A 20,579-nucleotide genomic window follows, 5' to 3' on the forward strand; every position below is an offset into this window, starting at 1 on the left:
CAGTTACCACCAGTTAAACCCAACTTCGACAAGCTTTTCCATTTGCAGAATAATGAACCCACCGTTTTAGTCTGACTTTATAAGACTTTATACCAAGTAGTGTCCAAATGATGTCATTTAAATTAGGTTTGACACCTTAAACAACAAAGGTCCATTAATAACATCCCTGTTAGCCCGGCAACTCGACACTAACATGAGCTAATGTCAGACTAGATCAACACTGATGCTATCTTCAAAGAGCCAGAGCTAAATGGAGACATTTTAATAAAATATTAGTGGAGCCCGAGAGGGATTATGTTCCTTTCTGCTGAACAGCGGATAATGGTGTCATGAATGTGGCGGTTTGTTTTTGTTTTTTAACTTTTAATATATTCATTGGATTATACAGCCAGTTTTGGTGACAGGAGGTTCACACGTAAATGTTTCTATGTTTGTTCAGCCCCCAGAGCAGAAATCCTTATAAAAACTGAGTAGGTAATTACATTCTAAAAAAAAAAGGTAACATCAGATCAACTTTATTGATCCCACTTGAAGAGCCACAGCAGCAAAAGCACAAGAACCGATACATATATAAGTAACTTTAAAAAAAGTAGAATACATAAAGAATGTCTTCTATACGCAAAATGTAGCATGAAAAAACTAAATATAAACTATTACTGAGATCTTAATAATAACAAATAAAGTGAGGGGGCTAAGAAGTTGCACAATTTATAATAAAAAAAAAATAGTACAAAAATTGCACTGTTTATATGTTTAAATTTGACCACTCAGAAAATAAAATGAAATATGAATTTGACTCCTACATGTCTGTGATTTCCTCCAAAGGTTTCCTGGGAAGAAGTATGCAATCTGATTCTAATCCTAGTGAAAATAGACCACGCTCTGAGACAGATTATAGGTAGATGTTCCGTTTTTTGTTTTTTTTTATAAGCATTTGTTGATTTACAGAGGAAATCATCACTCCATGAATGGTACGCACTTCACTGCAGTGTTGTGTGCCGATAAAGATGTCGATCATCCTGGTCATGGTCATGCAGAGGGAGTCCTGCAGCCATGAAGTGAGAAATCCTTTACCTCCAGAGCAGACAAATAAAGATGGCATAAAAACTTGACACAACAACCTCACAAAGCAGATGGTACTTGCTGCTTTGTTGTGGAAAATGATTCAACAACTTTGGTATCTTACTGAAAACAGACTAACAAATCTGTTGGAGGCCATTAAGCTGGTTTCACCCACTCTGTGGCATTTCCTCTGGTGATACAAAGGAAAGCCTGGCTTCCTAAAAAGCTCCATCGAAAACAAATCGGTTTCCTCATTTCACTTCAAAGACTTATACTTTTCTACTTGATTCTTTCACTGTGAATCATAACATATTTAATGATCTTAATGGGCAACAAAACAAGTCTTCATTACTTTGGCTGTAGTTAAAGACCTTTTTTTTATTTTTTTTTATTTGAGATTCCAGTTATCTTAAGTACATCATGTTATCACTAATTGTGATTGTATAACAGTCTCTACAGATTCAGCCTATTTTTGGCCTTGCTTCTTACTACTTCACTAATTTTGCCCACGCTGTGAGTCAGCGCCTACTAAATTGTCAGGTTAAGTACGGATATTGTCACTCATTTCTGTGAGTGTACAAAGTATTTTTGTTTGTGTCCTCTTCTATAGTAATGGCCGATGGTGGTACATTTTGTCTCAGTAGTTTACAGTGCAATTTTATATCCGCACTGAATGATCTGGAGCAGCTGTATCAAGGCGAAGTGCTGGCCTAAAGCAGTGGTTCCCACCCATTTTGTCTGACTAACCCCTAAAGACCTGTCAGAGGATTAATAATATACACTATTATCTTCATACCACACATATTGATCCTTGAATGGTTGATGTTCAGGCTTGGTGTCTTGTTTGGTACTTGAACTGTTACAGAAGGTAGACATTTTAACCATGTGTTATCATTTTCCATCTCTATTTTGACTTCTCTGCTAACTTTAACTCTTCAACAGCGTTCAGGTGATACAGCTGACTCCGGGTGATGGGAGTCCTGTACAGTCAGCCGGTTGTAGCTGACAGTTCATTGGTTATCGTGACAATAAATCTACTGCTCACTGAAGATTGTTCGGAGAAACAATTGTTGCAAATCAATGATCGTGGTGTTTTCACTTGATTTATCTGATAAGACCTGTCTGACCCTCTGAATGGTTGTGTTGCACCTGTTAGGGTGGGAGAGAAGTTACACCTTTATCATTCTTATTGGTTCATCAGGTTTAGTGACATGATGTAAATCGCACACAGCTCCACCCACCTTCAACCCGAGCAGGCCTTTCGATGATTTTTGCATCAATGTGATGAAGTACTTTAATTTGTTAGGCATTGACACAGCTTAACATTTTTTAAAGATTATTTTTGGGGCATTTTAGGCCTTTATTTTTATAGGACAGCTGAAGACATGAAAAGGGAGAGTGAATGACATGCAGCAAAGGGCCGCAGGTTTGAGTCGAACAAGCGGCCGCTGCGTCGAGGAGTGAACCTCTTTATATGGGCGCGCTTTCTACCAGGTGAGCTACCCAGGCGCCCAAAAGTAACTGTCTTTTAACACAAAGAAGGTCTGACTGGTGAGTTTGTGAGTAATATGCCTTTATTATTAGACCATATGTCGCCACACTTTTTTTTTTTGTAAATCAGAAAAGAAATTGTTTATAATTCTTTAAGAATTGCTTTAATTTCTCCCCAACTTTGTTCAATAACTGGCTTACTGAAAGTAGAATCACTGGTAACAGCTGGGTGGCTCATGCTCCAATGCATTTGAATCATACATGTGACAACATAATAGAGAATAAAGATTAATGAAGATCTACATAGTGCCACAGAGTTTTCTAGGCTCTTGTCGAGATCAACTGAAATGCGAAAAGGCCGGAGAGACAGCCTGATGGTGATGTATTAACAGTCTGGTGATGCGTATAGGATGCCAGCCTCTACAGAGAAAATGATTGGCTACCTATTAAAAAGAACTGTCATCAAAGCTTCAATCTGGCCAGATACTGTTGGCACTGTGAAATAGGACACTGGAGATAAAAAGGCTGAGTGTTTTTTTTATTTTTTTTATGTTCATCCAATGAGACTTAAAAAAAACTCCTAAATCAGCTGCAATTAACAGACTACAGTTCAACCTCCTACTCAGAGTGTCATTTCTTCTGCAAAAATATTGCAGCCAAAAAATGAATTTTCATACAAATATTTATGGGACACACAGCAGGAAATTGTCTGAGGATAGACTGAGGGATATACTGTATGTGTTTTATTTAGATAGCTAGATGCTCTGTAATATATTCAGGCATCCTGCAGGTGGTGACACTTAAGCACCTTTTTCCCAGCAACAAACTAGGCTTTTACCTAAACAGCTCCTGTAAAATCTGTAAAAATAGAGTCATTGAGTTCATGTGGTATATCGTTTTGTGAACATTCTAATTTCACATTTTTCACAAAGCACAGGTCGCAAAATACAGAGCTCTCCTGTGTTCCCCTGTCAAATTGGACATGCTCCAATACGCAGAAACAGAAAAAGAGGACATATTCTGCCAAGTCTCTTGGATTGGTTTGAGTGTATACTGATTGGTAAGTTGCAAAAAAAGGCCCAGTTATTCCCTCTGGTACAGTATCTAGGCTACACTTTTATGCACTGAAACCCAAGGTGTTTGTCTCCTGTAACAGTGTATGTACCCCTATGTACACTCCTTCCATCATCAGGGATGTGATTTTTCCCTTGATTCATGGGGAAATCCTGCCAGTTGGATGCTCTCCCAGTCATTACTAACAAGCCTCTCATACCCCTTCATTTCCTGATTTTTTTTTTATTTTCTACATAACATCCTTGCATTGTGCAAATGGCGAATATTTGGTATTGTGGCTAGTCTCTGCAGACCTCCTGATTGACAGAGTTCACACATCACCACTTCCAATGGCAGCCATATTATCTTCGTCAGTCCATGGCTGTTGCTAAGTAACTTGAAAATGTCTCTGCCAGCTGTCAGCATCTCACAGTCACATTTGTGAGTACATATAATACAAATTACACTTTATTTCTACAGCTGATATTGCAATGAAGGCATATTATCAACCACATCAGAGTATAGCTAAATAATGGACTATGGCCTCATTCAGATAAAAATTATGGGGATAATGGAGAAGAAATATATATTTTCCACTAAAATTCTGCAGCTAACGAAAGAAGGATTTTATGGAGTAATTATTAAACTACCCTTCAACCAGAGGATCTCCAGGGCCAGCAAATGTCACCCTGCCTGTGAGCAAGGCACTGTTTTCACTACAAACTCATTGGTGAGCTGCTCTAATATAGGACAGTAACACTTTGACTAACCAGCAATGAATATCTGAAAAGGTAAACCACTTGGGACAAAACTGAAAAAGTGGGGAAAGAATCAAAACTATATACAGTAAACACCATAGATACTTGAAAGTTAAAAGAAAATGTGTATTATTTTATTTAAAATGGCTTGTGTTTTTAATTGTTTTAATCTAAATTGAAAAGTGAATTTGTGTTGCACTTGATGTACAGTACAATAAATTATTATTTTATAGTAAGAAATAACAAGCCATGCCCGGTTTGCCAATTTTTTGCTTGAGGGTTAAAGTTTTCTATGTATTCTCGATACATTTCATACTGTGTTGTAACACGGGCTTAATGAATGAATGCCAAAGAAAGCATGGAGTTGGCTGTCTCTTGGTGTTTCACACTAATATAACGGCAATGCTATACAAACAATTAATTACAAACAGTTAAATAGTTACATTTTTACATCTGTGTTGAGTTAGTAGTAATTCACATGTCACATCAGTCCGTCACATTTAATACAGTGACAGTTGTTTTTATTATAAACATGATGAATGCATTCATTTGTTGGTGGGCCCCGGGGCAAAAATGTAGAACTATAGATTTGGACACAGGGCCACAAGATATATAATTAAGGACCCAGATCATATTGTACTTAAGTTGTACAAATTTGAAAGTAATCAAATAACCAAAAAAGCAACTGACACAAATGTGAATGTGGGGCTTTTGGGGCCCCTGGGGGTCTGGGCTGCTGTCTTCATTGAGCTACATACACAATCTCCTGCACCTGCCATTTATCAGCCTGGAAGAGTCGCGGTCACCGGTAAAGATCGGAAAAAAACGAGTAGAGCCGAACGCAGAACGAACCCCCTCCCTCCCCAATCCTTTCAGTCGTGGTGGTGCAAGCAGCCATGTTGCCGCGAGCTTGTTCCGGTATCAGGGCAGGATCGTGCGCATAGACTGCAATCGGGCGCAGCTCTTCGACTCTCTCCCCCTGTCGCCCGTGACACGCACCTCCTTAACAAGAAAACCCCCGTTTACCGATAATGGATTTTACAACTTGATAATTCTTTCTTCCGTCGGCTGGTCTTGGGGATAATAGCAGTCGGTGTACCGAAGGGGACGAACACTGCAGTGCAGCACTGTTGGACGACCTTATTCCAATCACGCAGCACAAGGAAGAGCGCCGGTGATTTCCGTGGATTTTGAGTTTTGCGGCTTGCTCTGTGGCCGCAGGAGGATCAGTAAACTAGCGAGCTTGCTTCGAAAAAAACACTGAATTAGCTACATGGGCTAATACTGGCTAGCGCAACAGATTAATTCGTGTTTTTCACCTGCCATGTGACCATTTTACATGGTGCTGCTTTTATTTTAGGGTACCCTACCCTGGATATCTCGCTGTGAACATTTTGAATTGTTTTGTGCGAGTTGAAAAGGTCGAGACCTCGCCGGGAATAACTTTGGCCTGAAAGTTTTGTAGACCCCGGACCTGGTTTCAAACCTGAAAGGAAACATCTGTGTCACAAAAAAAAGAGAAACAGGCGTCGACACTGCGTTTTTAAAGTCAGACGTAAGTTAGCAACCTTACAGGTTAGCATGCTAGCCACCTAATTGAACCTTGACTTGTTCAATACAACCATTGCCACAACTTTTCTTCAAGCTAACCCAAGTAGCTAGCTGGCCAAAACGCCCGAGCATCAGGTTGGTAACTCACTGGTCACCATCGACACTGATAAATGCTAATTGGGAACTGGATGTTTTCACACAAAGACCGAAGCTAAAGAAGACGTTTAGCTTTTTCCTGTTTTATGCTTGTTGACAAACATGGGACGTACGGTTGCTGCTAGCTAGTTTCTAGCTAGCTGGCTAACTCGGCTAGCCGCTGATGTGGGATTCAACTTGTTGATTCACGGGCTATCTGTCGTGCTGCTAGCTGGCTAGCACTGGACATCTGGAACTGGATTTTCCTCTACCATCAGCTAGCCAGATTTTAAATGCACAAAAGACACTAAAGAATCGTTTTTGTATCACTGTTCCTTTCCCCTTTTTGGCAACTTCAAGTCTTTCAAAAATGTCAACAAGGACCCCACTGGTGCAAGTCATTGAAAATTCGACCGGCCAGGTAAGAATCTAAGATAATGCTCCAATTTAATGGTATAGTTGACATTTACCCATAAAATCTACCTTAGTGTGAAATTCGTATCTGCTGAGAGAGGCCCTGTTTGGCCTTCCACAGTCTCTGGTTGTCTCTTTGCTTTTTCTCTGTCTCTGTTGTCTTTGCCACACAGCAGTGATTCACCAGCTTGCCTACGCACTCACACTGGATTTCCCACTCTTTGCAGAGTAGAAGAATAAATTTAGGTTTCTGTTTAGTCTGTGTGTTAAGGCATGTCCTCCTGCTTGACTTTTCAGTACTTTGACCTGTTGCAGTACAGACAACCCTGTTAGTTCCACGTGAATGCTATAGAGTTGACAGTACAGAAGCCCAGCATCAGCGAATCAGCCCTATGCATTATTATTTCACCATAGTACATGTGTGACAAGTGCTCTTTATGCACCCTTTGCCACTGGAAACAATGATAATCCATTGTCAAGTGTCAAAACAATCAAGTGGGGTTTGAGAAATTCCCGTTTCTTTAGAGAGAAGGTTGACTTTTGTTGGAGGCTTGACACGCAATGTGTTCTTTTTTAATATACAACATTGATTTGCGACTTATTTAGTGCAAGCATGACCTTTAAAATTCCCTCTAGTGATGGTCTCTTGAAAGAAAGTTGTATTGTGTTTGTGCAGGACAATCTTGACATGGGAACCTTCAGTATATCACAAAGCTGTAAGTACTTGCTGGTTGTTCTTGCCAAAAAGAAGAAGAATTGGTGTCTGTGTGATAAAAGAAACTGGGCTTTCAAAGTTTTTGGTGGTAATGCAAACTTGTAATAAACTAGATGGATCGTTCATTGATTGTTAAATAAATTGTACATAAAGGGGTCCAGAGCCCTCCTGGAGCAGATGTAGATTTAAATTGAGAGCTATTGTTAAAGTTGCCACCCAGATGCTAAATTGGAATTGTCATTTCTGGGTGCAGGTGATTGAAGGCACTCCCGGACAATAAATCTACTGACCCTTATGTAGAGGCCAGAGGGCTTCTAAACACACTGTAAATACCATACCACTAATACATGTATCACAATTACAAATTATTTTGAGAGCTGGAGATTCAAAAAGTACACATGTTTCCATTCAGTTGAGTAGAGAATCACTCTGGTAGTGTGCTTAAATATGTAAAAGACAAAGAAACCTCTTGGCTATGCTCTGTAAATCATTAGAAGGCCGGAACAAAGCCCTAGCTTCCAGGACAGAATCTGTCTTTATCTTGTTGACAGTTTTATCTGGAGATTTATTGTAGTTATGAGAAAGCTGCACACACTCGCATGAAAACCATTAAGTAAAACCAAGTAAAAAATAAAAAACTATTATTGCCGTTGGATAGAAACATTTGTATGTCTACATGTTGACAGAGTAGTCAGTGGATGATGTCAGCACGTGTGTGAAGCTAAACCCATTTCTATATTTGGGTTGCTCGAGCATCTATAGGTATATGAATGTGGCTGCGCCGAGAATTTGGCGTGATGGATTGTTTTGGCAGTTGGTCAGTAGCTTTGAGTGTAGCAACATAAATAGAGCAAATGTACACATGAAAATAACATGTTATAACTTCCAAAAATTCATAAAACGTGGCTATTAAATGAATATAACATCATAAATAAGGGGAGCATTAGCCTATTAAATGTTTCTGTCCCAACTCCCAAGAGCTGCACCCTCTGTTTTCTCCCTGAAACCTTGAAAGCCCAGCCCAGGTGTGTGAACTGCGGCTGCACAGCCAACCAGACTGCAGAGCTGCTCTTAACGGCCAATAGGGAAAACTCTCTGTGTTGGATAATCAAAGGTTCAAAGATTTTGTCTGTCTTGGTGTCTTGTACAAATAAATTGCTGACAGAAGATGTCTGTTGATACCATGATCTCACTGCGTGTGTGTGCTGGCTTGTCTCAGACGGTGGATCACTGGTTCCCTTACAGTTTATCGGAAAGCAGATCAACAGCCAGACTGCTGTGTAGGCAAATAAGTACACACATACATATTCTTACATGGCTACACCCTTACAGAGGTCAGAAACTATACAGTTAATTGGCTGTCTTTGACTTTAGCACCCTCAAAAACGCGCACACACACACAAACACACACAGGGCCTCTCTATATCCAGTGTTTTAGGTTAATAGTTGAAGTTTGGTGTTTTGAACATAATGATATAACGCACACATGAGTATTAACCTTCAGTTTAGTTGTACATTCAGGCTTGAAAGAGTACAAAAGCAAAGTGCAATATTTTGGTGATTAATAACCCTCAAACAGAACTTCCTGGTATGCCCGGCTTGTTTACCCTTTAGTGACGCGCCTATACCAATGCGGCCTCCTGTGTTGTTTTTGCTGTAGTGCTATAGTTGGTCTGAATGCACCCTTACTCATCCTACAGCGCCTAGTGAGGATTTAGGGTTGTAAGAAAAACGTTTGGGGTCATGGCAAGTCCTTAATTGGGTTTGTAGGCAAAAGGTCACAGATGGATACTCCCACACAAACCCAGTCTGTTTTAAAGGCCATGTATAGAAAGCCTTTGGTGTCGGGTCTCAAGATACAGGACAAAATGGCAATGGGCATGCAGTCGGGTTGAGTGTTGACATGACTGTCTGTCTCTGTTGCCGTCAGAGATGTATATTTTGATTGGATTAGTCAATGTGTTGCTAGGTAAAAACAAACATTCTCTTAATATCCTGACCTTGTATCAGCAAAAAGACTGATTGACTGGAATGAAGAAAATGTTTATCTTAATATTTCAAGCCGAATGGCGAATTACTTGACGTGGATGGAAAGTTCTTTTTACACATGACTAGCAAACTAAGCTGTTAATGGTTATAAAAGTCTGGGGGGTTGTGTTGTAAAAGTTACTGAGCTACCGTCCTGTCATCATAAACGACCGTTGTAGGATGGGTATCAATAGGATTTTATCAAACAGTAATTTGATTTTTTTTTTTTATTTTTTTGCAGGGATAAGTTAAATTGTTTCCTGTGTGTATATAATTTAGGAGAAGCAATTGCTACAAATGTCTGTGTTACCTAAAAACTGATTAGCAGTACCATTTGTCCAGGAGCTGGACACCACTTTAATACAGGTTCTCAATACCCATCCCTAGTCGTTGGGCGCATATCACAAGAGAGCTGTCAAATGTAGTGAAGTGACTTGTGACATCTTTCTGATGGTGTGAAATGGCAGATATGTTGAGTGGCTCTGATGTGACATGTTACCACACAAGGTTTGGTACTGGCTGTTAGTTTGAGGAACTTATTTGGACATGACATTCATTATCAGTGTGACCCCAGATCAACCTTAACTAGCTGGAATTTGAACACAATACGGTGACACATCTGGTTTATTAAAACGACAAAGCAGAATGTATTTTGTCTTGGAAACTACTTGATATTAAAATTGCAGTAAATTAGTCTAAAGTGGTGTTCATCATGACTGTTTGCTGTAGGTTTGCACTCTTTGTCCACTTCCCCAGACGTGATCGGTTGATTGTCTGTCTGATTTCCTGTTTTACAATGTTCCCTCTCTATTCTCTGAGCCATGTCTTCTGAAAAGACAGACTAATGCAGCCAGAAATACTGGTCTGCCTCTTCAATTGTTACTTCATCCTCCATTTCATTGTTTGGGTAGTTGCACACTAGCTGAGCAAGCTGGATCCTCCCCACATGGGAGTGTGATGGACTCGAACCATTAATTTGTCCAAGTTATATTTCCTCATCATAGAAGTCATGTAGAGTTTACCCAAGGTTTATTTATAAAAGACCCTCCATCCCGAAGGAAATAAAACGAGGAACAAGTAAATAAAGTACAAATCGCAAGATGGCCCCTATGAAGGCCTGCCTTACCTACCTGGTGTATAAAGTTCCCACAAAAACTTTAAAAAACAGTAAAAAAAGAAAAGCCAACTTAGTCCCTTTTACCTCACCAGCATGGCTGAGTGTGCAGTCTTTTTTTAAATCCAAATTAATGACCGTGATGTAATTCTGCCTAGGAGTATACACTTACTGTCACTGAGCATTGTCACGCCTGTACGCTACTTTATCAAGCAGGGAAAGTGGGGATAAGATCTGAGGGATTTCATACACGCAGCTGACAGAAGTAAAATGCAGAAGCCTCAACATTCTCATTTTAAAAACTTAAAAGTAAAACCCGGGAACTTAAAGCTGCCCTGTAGAGTTATCTTTCAAACAACAAAAATGATGTTTACATTTAGTGTTTCTAAACCTGTGTTGTTTACGTCCATGTTTGCTTGCTAGCAGTCTTCTTTTACACTGTCTTTTTGACTCAGTAGGATAGTGTAAAACAAACTGTAAAATGTGTAGTCTGGCTCAACGGAAGTACATTTCCAGGATGAAGCCTGACATGCGTCGGATGTCCCTCATCTTCTGCTCTCTGTGTGTTGCCGTTCTCAAAATCCCTTCGCTTTGTGAAACCTCGACAAACTTCAAGCCACACGCTGAAAATGGCAAGTTTTGAAGAAAATTTGGATCATGCAACAAGGCGGGCCTGCTTGGTGCCGGGGAATGATTGTAACAATTTACAAAGAATATGTTCTCAGCATTTACTCTGTAACTGGGACGTTTTGGGACCGATTGGTGAAGTACTAGGGGTGTCTCGAGTCTCCAAATCCTCGATTTGATTACATTTTCGATTCTAAGGTCACGATTCGATACTTACATTTTTTTTCTTCTTTTTTTTTTTTAAAGCACAGGTTGCTATGCCGTTTTTAGACGCAATAATTTTATGCAATATAATATCTGACCTTTGTTCGCAATGTACCACATTACATTGTCAAATTTAAAACATTCATTAACAACATAATGTAACAGTAACTTACATCTATAACCTGCCATGTAGTTTCTCTTTTGTAACTGCAGTCTTCTTCACAGATGACATTCAAGTTCACAACAAAACAAACAACAATAAAACAGCCATGTCCATAGTCTTCTCTGAACATTTACGTGTCTTAAACTATTTCCGAACAGTTGAACATATACCACGCAGATTAACTGCCGTGTTAGTCGTGCTGCCAGTGGAAGAATACGGTACACGCACATAGCAGAGCTTGCAAACTAGGGTTGGGCATCGAGAACCGATTCCTACTTGGAATCGGTTCAAAAATTATGATTCCATCGCAATCGTTTCTTTATTAGAATCGTTTGGATGATTTGGTTTCAAATCTGATCACACGGTCGACTTGTCTTATAATCTAAAATATAAGACTTCAGTGAAAGAGGAGGGGGTTCAAGTTCTGTCGATGGGTCTCCTGCATCTGCAGTTGCCATGCTATCTTTTGACTGGCTGTAGCTAAATTAGAGGAGGTTGACTGACTCGCAGCACTTCAACACTAGTGTTGACGAACTGACCGATGAACCGGTTAATTAACCCGAGTAGTGTTACTGAACCGGAAGAATGAACCGACTCACACACTTCTGTTTTTTTAACTCATTCGTGCCAGCAGCGCGGTGTATGCTCCGTTGTATGTAGCTGGTCTTCTTCTGCTACTGTGTGTCTAGTAATCTAGCTCATTAGCGCCTCCATTGGAGTGGTGGTAGAATCAATCAGGAAATGGACTACCTCGAGCAGGCTACATGTGTGTGGGTGTGGTTTTTTTTAATTTTTTTTTTATTTTTTCCGGTTTCTTTCCGCTTGGCAAGCCGACCGGGCGTGGCAGCATCGCCGAATCCATTTTTTTTCATTCGAAATTCGAGATTGTGACTTAATTATCGTGACACCCTTACAATGGTGCCTTACACGGCAATACAATGGTGAGAGCACATTATGTTTACCCATGTATCCAGCTAATTTAAATACCTCACGTTACTGTATTGTATATTCATTTAATATTGTATGTGGTGTTTTCTTTTGCGGGGTGCAAATGTTCCACCAAAACAAGGTCCATCCCGAGACCATTTTGCAGAGCCACCATCGCTGTGTTCGGAGGTTAGCACCGCCCAAGACGATTGTGATTGGTTTAAAGAAATGCACACAAGAAGTTGAAAAAAAAAAGGCTGAAAGGAGCCAGTTGAGGTGGTTCGGGCATCTGGTAAGGATGCCCCCTGGGCGCCTCCCTAGGGAGGTGTTTCAGGCACGTCCAGCTGGGAGGAGGCCTCGGGGAAGACCCAGGACTAGGTGGAGGGATTATATCTCCAACCTGGCCTGGGAACGCCTCGGGATCCCCCAGTCGGAGCTGGTTAATGTGGCTCGGGAAAGGGAAGTTTGGGGTCCCCTGCTGGAGCTGCTACCCCCGCGACCCGAGACTGGATAAGCGGACGAAGATGGATGGATGTTGAGTTGTAACTTCCCTCTGCTTAAATTAAGAGTTGTGGGACTGTACTTCTATCAATGTTTTTAATAGTTTTTGCAGATTTTGTGATGCATTTTCCCCCATTTTTGGAATGCAGAATTTAATTGTTGGCCTGGAGAGATTTCAGGGGCAATATTCATATGTTTTCTTTAAGTCAAAATGATATAGTAAAAAATCCGTGGCCCTAGTTTCCCGTCTATTCCGGTTTTAAAATGTCAAGCACCAAAAGACAAAGCAAACGCAGTATTAGAAATATGAGTGTAACTGAGCATAGTTTGATGTATTCTACCTGACACCTTGGGAGTTTGAAAGCCCGGTAGAGAATCTCCCAGCAAGCTGTTGAGCTGGAAATTCAATATAGAAGAGAGAGAAACACTGAATGTGTAAGTGAAGATGTTTTGATATTCCAGTGTTCACCTTTTTGCTTTTCCTTATTCATGCTCCCTTTGAATGAGTCATCTTGCAAGCAATCTATAGCACACACACACACACACACACACACACACACACACACACACACACACACACACACACACACACACACACATACATACATGTTGAAGTTACGCCCAGGAAACCATAAATTATGCCTCTCTCCTTACCAGACCAGTCACTAGGCAGATGAACAGAAAGACAAAGCTAGCCAGGGCCCTAGCAACAGAGAACCTGCCACAAACACACACTCATACACACCGAGTAGATCGCACACTCCATCCTTCACGTTTGTTCTTGCCGGCACAGACACACACACACACACTAGCAGTCCCTAATTTTTTTTCCAGCACACTGACACATTGGTTAAGTGTTAAATGGATCGGAATTACATTTAAATTTAATGAGTTCTGTTAGTCATTTATACCTGGACTTCCGGTGGACACTTAAATACAGGGCAAGCAGGAACTACCTAGGTGTTTAACCAACAATGCAGTGAAGTTCAAGTGTGTGTGTGTGTGTGTGTGTTGGATTTCTTAAGGGAGCAGGGTAAAACAGGCCTTTCCAGTTGAGCCGAGTGGTAGGTGTGGCAGCTAACTGTAGACCTGTGATTTGAAGAGCTTGACATCATTCAGGTGAAGGCGTGTGGATTCCTCTCTTTCTTTCTCACTGCTTCAATGTAATTCGCTCTTATTGTTTAGTCATCTGATGTCAGTCTGCTATAAATATGTGGATTTCTTCCTGTGATCAAATGTGTGCGTTTTGATTTCTGGTAAAGATTAAATTAATGTTTAAGATGATAATATTTGATATGATTGGCAATAGGGCTGGACCCTAATATTCGACCATTAGAATATTCGTTTTTTAGATGGGTATTAGATTTTCAATTTTGGGATTTTAATATCTTTTTGTCCCCCAATACTGTAAAATAACACAATCCCTAATTAATGTCTTTAATTAAACTGAAAGATACGTGTTGCAGTGCACAGCAGTGGTCTTTCTCCCTTTTGATCTTTGTGTTTCATCCACCAAGCGCAGTTCTTTAAACACACACACACACACACACACACACACACACACACACACACACAGTGTGACACGGCAATGCCGTTAAAGCGGACAAGTGTGGTTACAGTTTTAAAAACTTCACGCAGGTGGCCGGGTTAGCTCAGTTGGTAGAACAGGCGCACATATATGGAGGTGTATACCTCGACGCAGAAGGTCCAGGGTTCGAGACCGACCTGAGACGATTTCCTGCATGTCATCCCCCTCTCTCTCCCCTTTCATATCTATCTGTTCTTTCCATTAAAGGCTTTAATGCCTCCCCCAAAAATAAAACTTCACGCAGACGGCGTTTGCTGCAATATAATGTAATGGCAAGATCGCAGTGCCGTTAATGTTACACTTCTGAGAAAGAGAGGCACCACGGTGTGGTAATGAAGGCGACGCCGTGCGTCACGACCCTGGCGCGGCACTTGAGCTAACGTTAGCTTTGTGGAGATTGTAGGATGTCCCAAACTGAATAAACACTTTACATGTAGGCTATTTTTAACATAGCGCCATGTCACTGACTCACCGGCACAGCTGATGTGATCCAAAAATTTCCCAAAAATTCCAGAGCGAAAGATAAATCACTTAATATAAATATTTTGAAGAGCTGTGTTTGACTTTTTTTTTTTTTTTCATATAAATTACAATGTTTCACAAAACGTTTTTGATTCAACTCTGGATTGTTGCAGTGGTCGTTGTTTCAGGCGGTCCAAATCTTCTATAAAACACTGCAGGAAACCCTGTACACATAGATACATATATTCATCACCTTTTCATATCAGCCACCCTTTGGAAGCTACATAGATCTGTTTACTCTGGTGGCTCCCATGCATTGCTCACACTCACTCCCTCACACAGAGTTGCATAGCAGCAGAACAAGGGAAGGCAAGGAAGTGCTGTGCAGCGTGTCCCAACTGTGACCGCAACGGAGCAAACAAGACCTCTGAATTTATTGGACGGACACACACACACACACACACACACACACACACACAATACCTTGGAAGTTAGGGTAATCCAGTTCAAGAGAACACACATGACACTACATTCACAGCAAACTGCGACTCAGCGTGACACCATCTCGCTAAAGTAAGGGGTCCCTCACAAATTTAGTGTGTGTGCGTGCTATACAAACTCGATATTAGATATTGCCTGCTAGTTTTAGAAGAGGCGACAAAGGAGCTAGCAAGCAGGAAATTGACTAAATTATGGGAACATGCAATTCACTAATATTTAATGATTTTTTTCAGTCTTGAACTGCATTGAGGCTTGAGCCAGGAGACTTGAAAGCACACATCAGCACTACAACTGAAAAGCTGTTCAGTTTTGAGTCTATAGTTACTGAAGGCAGACGGTCATAATAATTATTTTATTTTCCATACAAAACTCTATACACCCTGGTCCTGTTTAACTGGCTTTCCATTATGAACTGAATCAGAAGCCCTGTCAAACAGGTGCAGTTAGGGCTGTATCTAACAACTATTTTGCCGACTGATCTCATTAAGTGGCGTATGTATGACATGCCAATTCGTATGCCATTTTGGTGTGTTATCAAGACTCATAATCGCTTTTTAGTGTGTTTATCAACGCAGTTCGGCCGCCATTGACCTACATTACGTGTGAATTTTTGCCATAGGGAGTAGTATGAAGGGACGTAAGTCCGCTGAGGGAGGTTGGTAGGAGTGTTGGATGGGTAAAACGCAGGACTTCCACCCAGGAGAGCTGGGATCGCGTCCCACGTGTGGCCATAATCTGTTTTGTCATGGATCGAAGTAGCCGGGCTCTATCAAGCGTTACCTCTAAAATAGTTTTATGGGGCGTTAGCTTTATCAAGGTTAGCTTTATTAGGAGCCTGGCAACAGTGATCATCACACAATGGAGAGAAAACAGATGGAAGCTATTTCTCTCAGTTACGTTTGTTTTTAAATCAACCTGTTATTGTGCATTTATCCGTCAAAACGGACACAAATCTGGGGACTACAGATTTAGCTAATGCTAATTATCTGAAATTAGATGAGAGAGAATGTGTATGATGATGATGATGATGATAGATGAGGATAGACTCAACTAATCGATGAAATTCGTTGGTGACTATTTTCATAATCAATTTTAATAGATTATTGATTTATAATAGATTGAAACAATTAGATGTTGTAGCTCAGGTGCAGTTACATTTCTATCAGGGATTTGGCAGCTTTAATTAAACTTGTGTCCTTTTTATCTCCCTCTCATTACAGCGGTTGTTTCACATGAGTCCTCTCAAAGTTATTGCCTATTAGGGTGTCCTTGTAATTAGCTAGTAGTTCTGGTTAGAAGCTGTAGTTGCAGCTGTAATTAGTGTTTATATGTGCAGAGCAACTATATAACGATATAGCAAGTAAAATGTGGTAATTAAGATGAGAACAACTCCAACTCCAACAAGATCCAACTGTGTTAAGTTGGATCTTTTGACAATCATCAAATATGATATTGTATGGAAATAATAGGATCTCCCACACTACATGCTCCCACTTAAGGACAAACTAACATTTTTTTTTTTTTTTTCTGGAAACCCATCTTGCCAATAAAGATGAGTATAAATAGAAACCTAAACATATGAAAAGCACAGTAGGGAAAAAAGTGGCTGGGAGGAGAGAGGGAGCAAGAGAAAATGAAGGAAAGATGAAAGCGTTACAAACCAACATTGAGATAGGTGGGCAGGATTCAGCAAGCGACAAATCTCCATGGCAACACAGCCATCACGACCGTGTGTGTGTCCGTGTGTGTGTCCGTGTGTGTGTCCGTGTGTGTGTCCGTGTGTGTGTCCGTGTCCTCCCACCTACAAATTTCAGTATAATGCAGCAGCTTTTGTATGTGGTTGCATTATGTATTTAAGACCCCGTTTGTTATGAACTTGTTTGTTCTTCATATAGCGTTGGTTGGTAGAAATGGAAGAGAAATATCTTCTTTAAATGTTGGATTGAGTTTGAGGATTAAATAGATCAAAGTATTTTCTCATTAGGGGTGTGCGTGTGCGTGTGCGTGTGTGTGTGTGTGTGTGTGTATATATATGTATATGTATATATTTATTTATTTATTTATTTATTTATTTATTTTCTACCAGTAAATCTTAAATCGATCCGTAGCACTACACCAAGTAATGCACCAGTGGAACAGCAGTGATGCTGCCAATGAGTTTTTATGGGGCAGGAAAGTGAAGCTTAAGAGGTGTTTTCTAACCAGTATTCCCACCCTTTCAGTCAAGTTAAGCCCATTTGGACAGGATTAATTAACAAAATGAAATGACACTAGTGTAGTTAACGAGAATCATGCTCTCATTAACTGCGCTCATCTCTTTCCATCAAATTACAGCGGGTGGTTTGTTGTAGACAACACATTCCCCAGCTGATGACATGTCAAGTTAGTAATATGAAGGCAGCCTACAGGCCCAACAGTAAGCTTACATGTTACTGACATTACAGTAGCTCTTTTAATGATCTCTGGCTATGGCTGTCCTACTGCAACAATTAGGACTGTGTGTCAGTGTAAATGGGTTGCCAAAACCTCCACAGAGCGTGCAGGCATCTGATTAAATTCAATAACAGCGCTGTGAAGAAAATCCCCTTAAAACACAAGGTGTTTATCTGGAAGCGACCTTAATTATTAGGGGACCAATCAAACGGGTATTTAGGGTTATAATTAATGCTATTACTGTTGAAATGACCCAGCCTGAAGAGAAAGAGAGGTTTCTTTTTTAATTATTATATATTTTGATATTAACCACCATCTTTATTTGGCACAATCAATGGCCACCTGTGGGGAAAACATTGCACGTAACAATGTAAGATCAAATGGGCGAAAATGGTCTCTGGCAGTCTGCAGGTGTTGAGACCTCTAGTTTAACCTCTAAATTGGTTTGCAGCTTGTTACTCATAAATTTAATTTGATGTGGTTTTCCCCCAGTGTTATAATTGTCTGTCTTCAGCCATTACTTCACTTCTCAATCTGAAATGCACAGGTACAGTGCAACGTTACCTGAGCCCTTCCTCTGATTCTACAGTAGCAAACTTCAGTTGTCCTCGGACAGGAAGGGACCGAGAAGGTAATTATTTGAAAAGGGAACAGTGTGATTACATTTAATTGTTAAAAGCAGGTTGTGATGTGGTATTTAAAAACTGATCTGCTTTTAATAATAGCTGCCAACAAGACATCATTTTGTTGGTTGCCAGAGTTAGCAGGAAAGTCGCCATATTTTAATTGTGTATTTGGAGTACAAATGGGTCTGTGTAATTATACCCCATATTTTATGAATTAAAAGCACATAAAAATGGCTTGATATTCTTTACACAGCATTTTTTGCAAATTATTTTTTTTGTTTCTTTCTTCCCTCTTGTGTTTCCCAGTAAAATCAATTGCCTAAGCTTCCAAGAATCTAAGGTCCAAGAAACTGAATCTAAACGAGTGTTATTTTTTCACTGCAGAATACAAAAGGTGAGACAGTCTACTCAGTAGGGTGAAAAACAGGGAGAATAGTCTGGAAGGCTGATCAGATTATAGTTGATAATTGATCAACGTAATCTGGCGTCACAGTAAGCAGGGCTGTTTTTCACAATGTCGTAAATGGTGGTGTTTCAGCTTAGCCTGGTTTGTCATTTTCATTTTCCAAAGCTGCTCAGCTTTCTTACCCCCACTTTGCCTTCCAACTGTTGATTACATTTTTGCCTATGTTTGCCTATCTTGCATTTGGGTTGAGCTGTCTCTTGATAGTAGTGTGCTGCACACACTTTATGTGCGACTCCTTAAGGGGCCACGTTCTGAACCGTACTGTTTATAATTCCATCTGGTTGTATCTGAGTGGCTTCCTCCAAGAACTCAGATTAGTGAAGGTCAGTGATAATGAGGATCGAGTCAAAACACAACCAGTACTGGCTTGGATTAACATTACTGCTTTGTGTGTGTGGTCATGTGCACATGCTTGTGTTTGCAGTGTGGGAGAGAGAGAGAGAGAGAGAGAGAGAGAGAAATTTATGTAAACAGTCAGTTCACTTAACTGCAAAATTAGAATCAAACTAGATGAAAGAATAGTTTTGTTGTTGTGTTTGTGTAGGCCAAAACTTCTTTAACCCTCATGTTGTCCTTGGATCAAATTTGACCCGTTTTCAAAGGTTTTTTTTATATCAGAAAACATGGGACATCGATAACGTGTCGAAAATGTAAAAACAAAACGCACAAAAAAACACACAAACGTTAAAAAAGCAACAACAAAAAAAATTATGCAAAAACAGTCAAGACTGCAAAAAATGCCTCAAAAATAAGCACCCAAAACATTGGGAAAAAGTGGGAAAAAAAAAACATCAGAAAAAGCAATTAAAATGTTGAAAAAAGTAAAATACAAAACTTTGAAAAAAGTGACAAACATTGAGATAGGGACAAGTGTTTTTTTCATGGTTGACGGGAAGACAACACAAGGGTTAATGTGATACATATAAACGTTCATATAATTTTATTAATTTCTATCAGGTAGTTGATTTTTATGTTGGCCAGGAAAGTTATGTAGATTCTAATCTAGTTTTATGGGATATGATGACTATATAGGCCTGTCACGATAGTCAATAAATCAATTAATTGCACGATAAAAAAATGAGCTTGATCATTTTTCCAGCCGTGATGATTTCCATTTGCATGCTTGTTTGTTTTCCTCGTCTCTCTCTACCAAAGACACTGGAGGACCACTCTCGGTTCCTTAGCGTAACGAGGAGTGAACCCTCTTGTCAGTCTCATGGTCTTTGTGGGGGCGGGACTCCTGGCGGAGAGAGAGACAGAGACAGAAAACGCTAGTTGAGAGTTGGGGCAGGGTTTCCCGCAGCACTTTGCAGTTAAGGCGCCGTCAAAAAACTAAAAAGAATATGAGCCATATCAACCGTGTTACTCGGCGTCCCGTTTTCTCCCTTTCATTTCAAACCACACAGCTGACAACCTGCAGGTGGAGGCGGTGGAGACAGGCTCGGACATACAAGCGGTTTCAGGAAAGTGGCTGCATGTGTCCGACAATGCACAGAACATTAACGGTACAAGCCTACAGCTGTGTGTGTGTGTGTGTGTGTGTGTGTGTGTGTGTGTGTGTGTGTGTGTGTGTGTGTGTGTGTGTGTGTGTGTGTGTGTGTGTGTGTGTGTGTGTGTGTGTGTGTGTGTGTGTGTGTGTGTGTGTGTGTGCGCCCGCCCCCACGAAGCTCCGATCTGCAGAGGAGCAGAAGCCGCACCTTCGCCCAAAATGAAGACTGAAAAACAGAACTATTTTGGTACAAACATTTACTCGCCGTGTG

At 40.4% G+C, this 20,579-nt stretch overlaps 1 protein-coding gene across 1 annotated transcript in view; it reads left to right on the top strand.

Annotated features, from left to right (window-relative positions):
• Positions 1 to 5,233: 5,233 nt before the first annotated feature.
• The window catches only part of mark2b (MAP/microtubule affinity-regulating kinase 2b), a 58,376-nt gene continuing 43,030 nt past the window's right edge, over positions 5,234 to 20,579 (top strand). Inside the window, exon 1 of the mRNA XM_039821835.1 lies at positions 5,234 to 6,471. Coding sequence (XP_039677769.1) covers positions 6,421 to 6,471 — 51 coding nt within the window. The 5' untranslated portion in view covers positions 5,234 to 6,420. The remainder of the gene's footprint in view (positions 6,472 to 20,579) is intronic.

The sequence above is a fragment of the Perca fluviatilis genome, chromosome 14 (genome assembly GCF_010015445.1).
Source record: "Perca fluviatilis chromosome 14, GENO_Pfluv_1.0, whole genome shotgun sequence".
Taxonomy (NCBI): domain Eukaryota; kingdom Metazoa; phylum Chordata; class Actinopteri; order Perciformes; family Percidae; genus Perca; species Perca fluviatilis.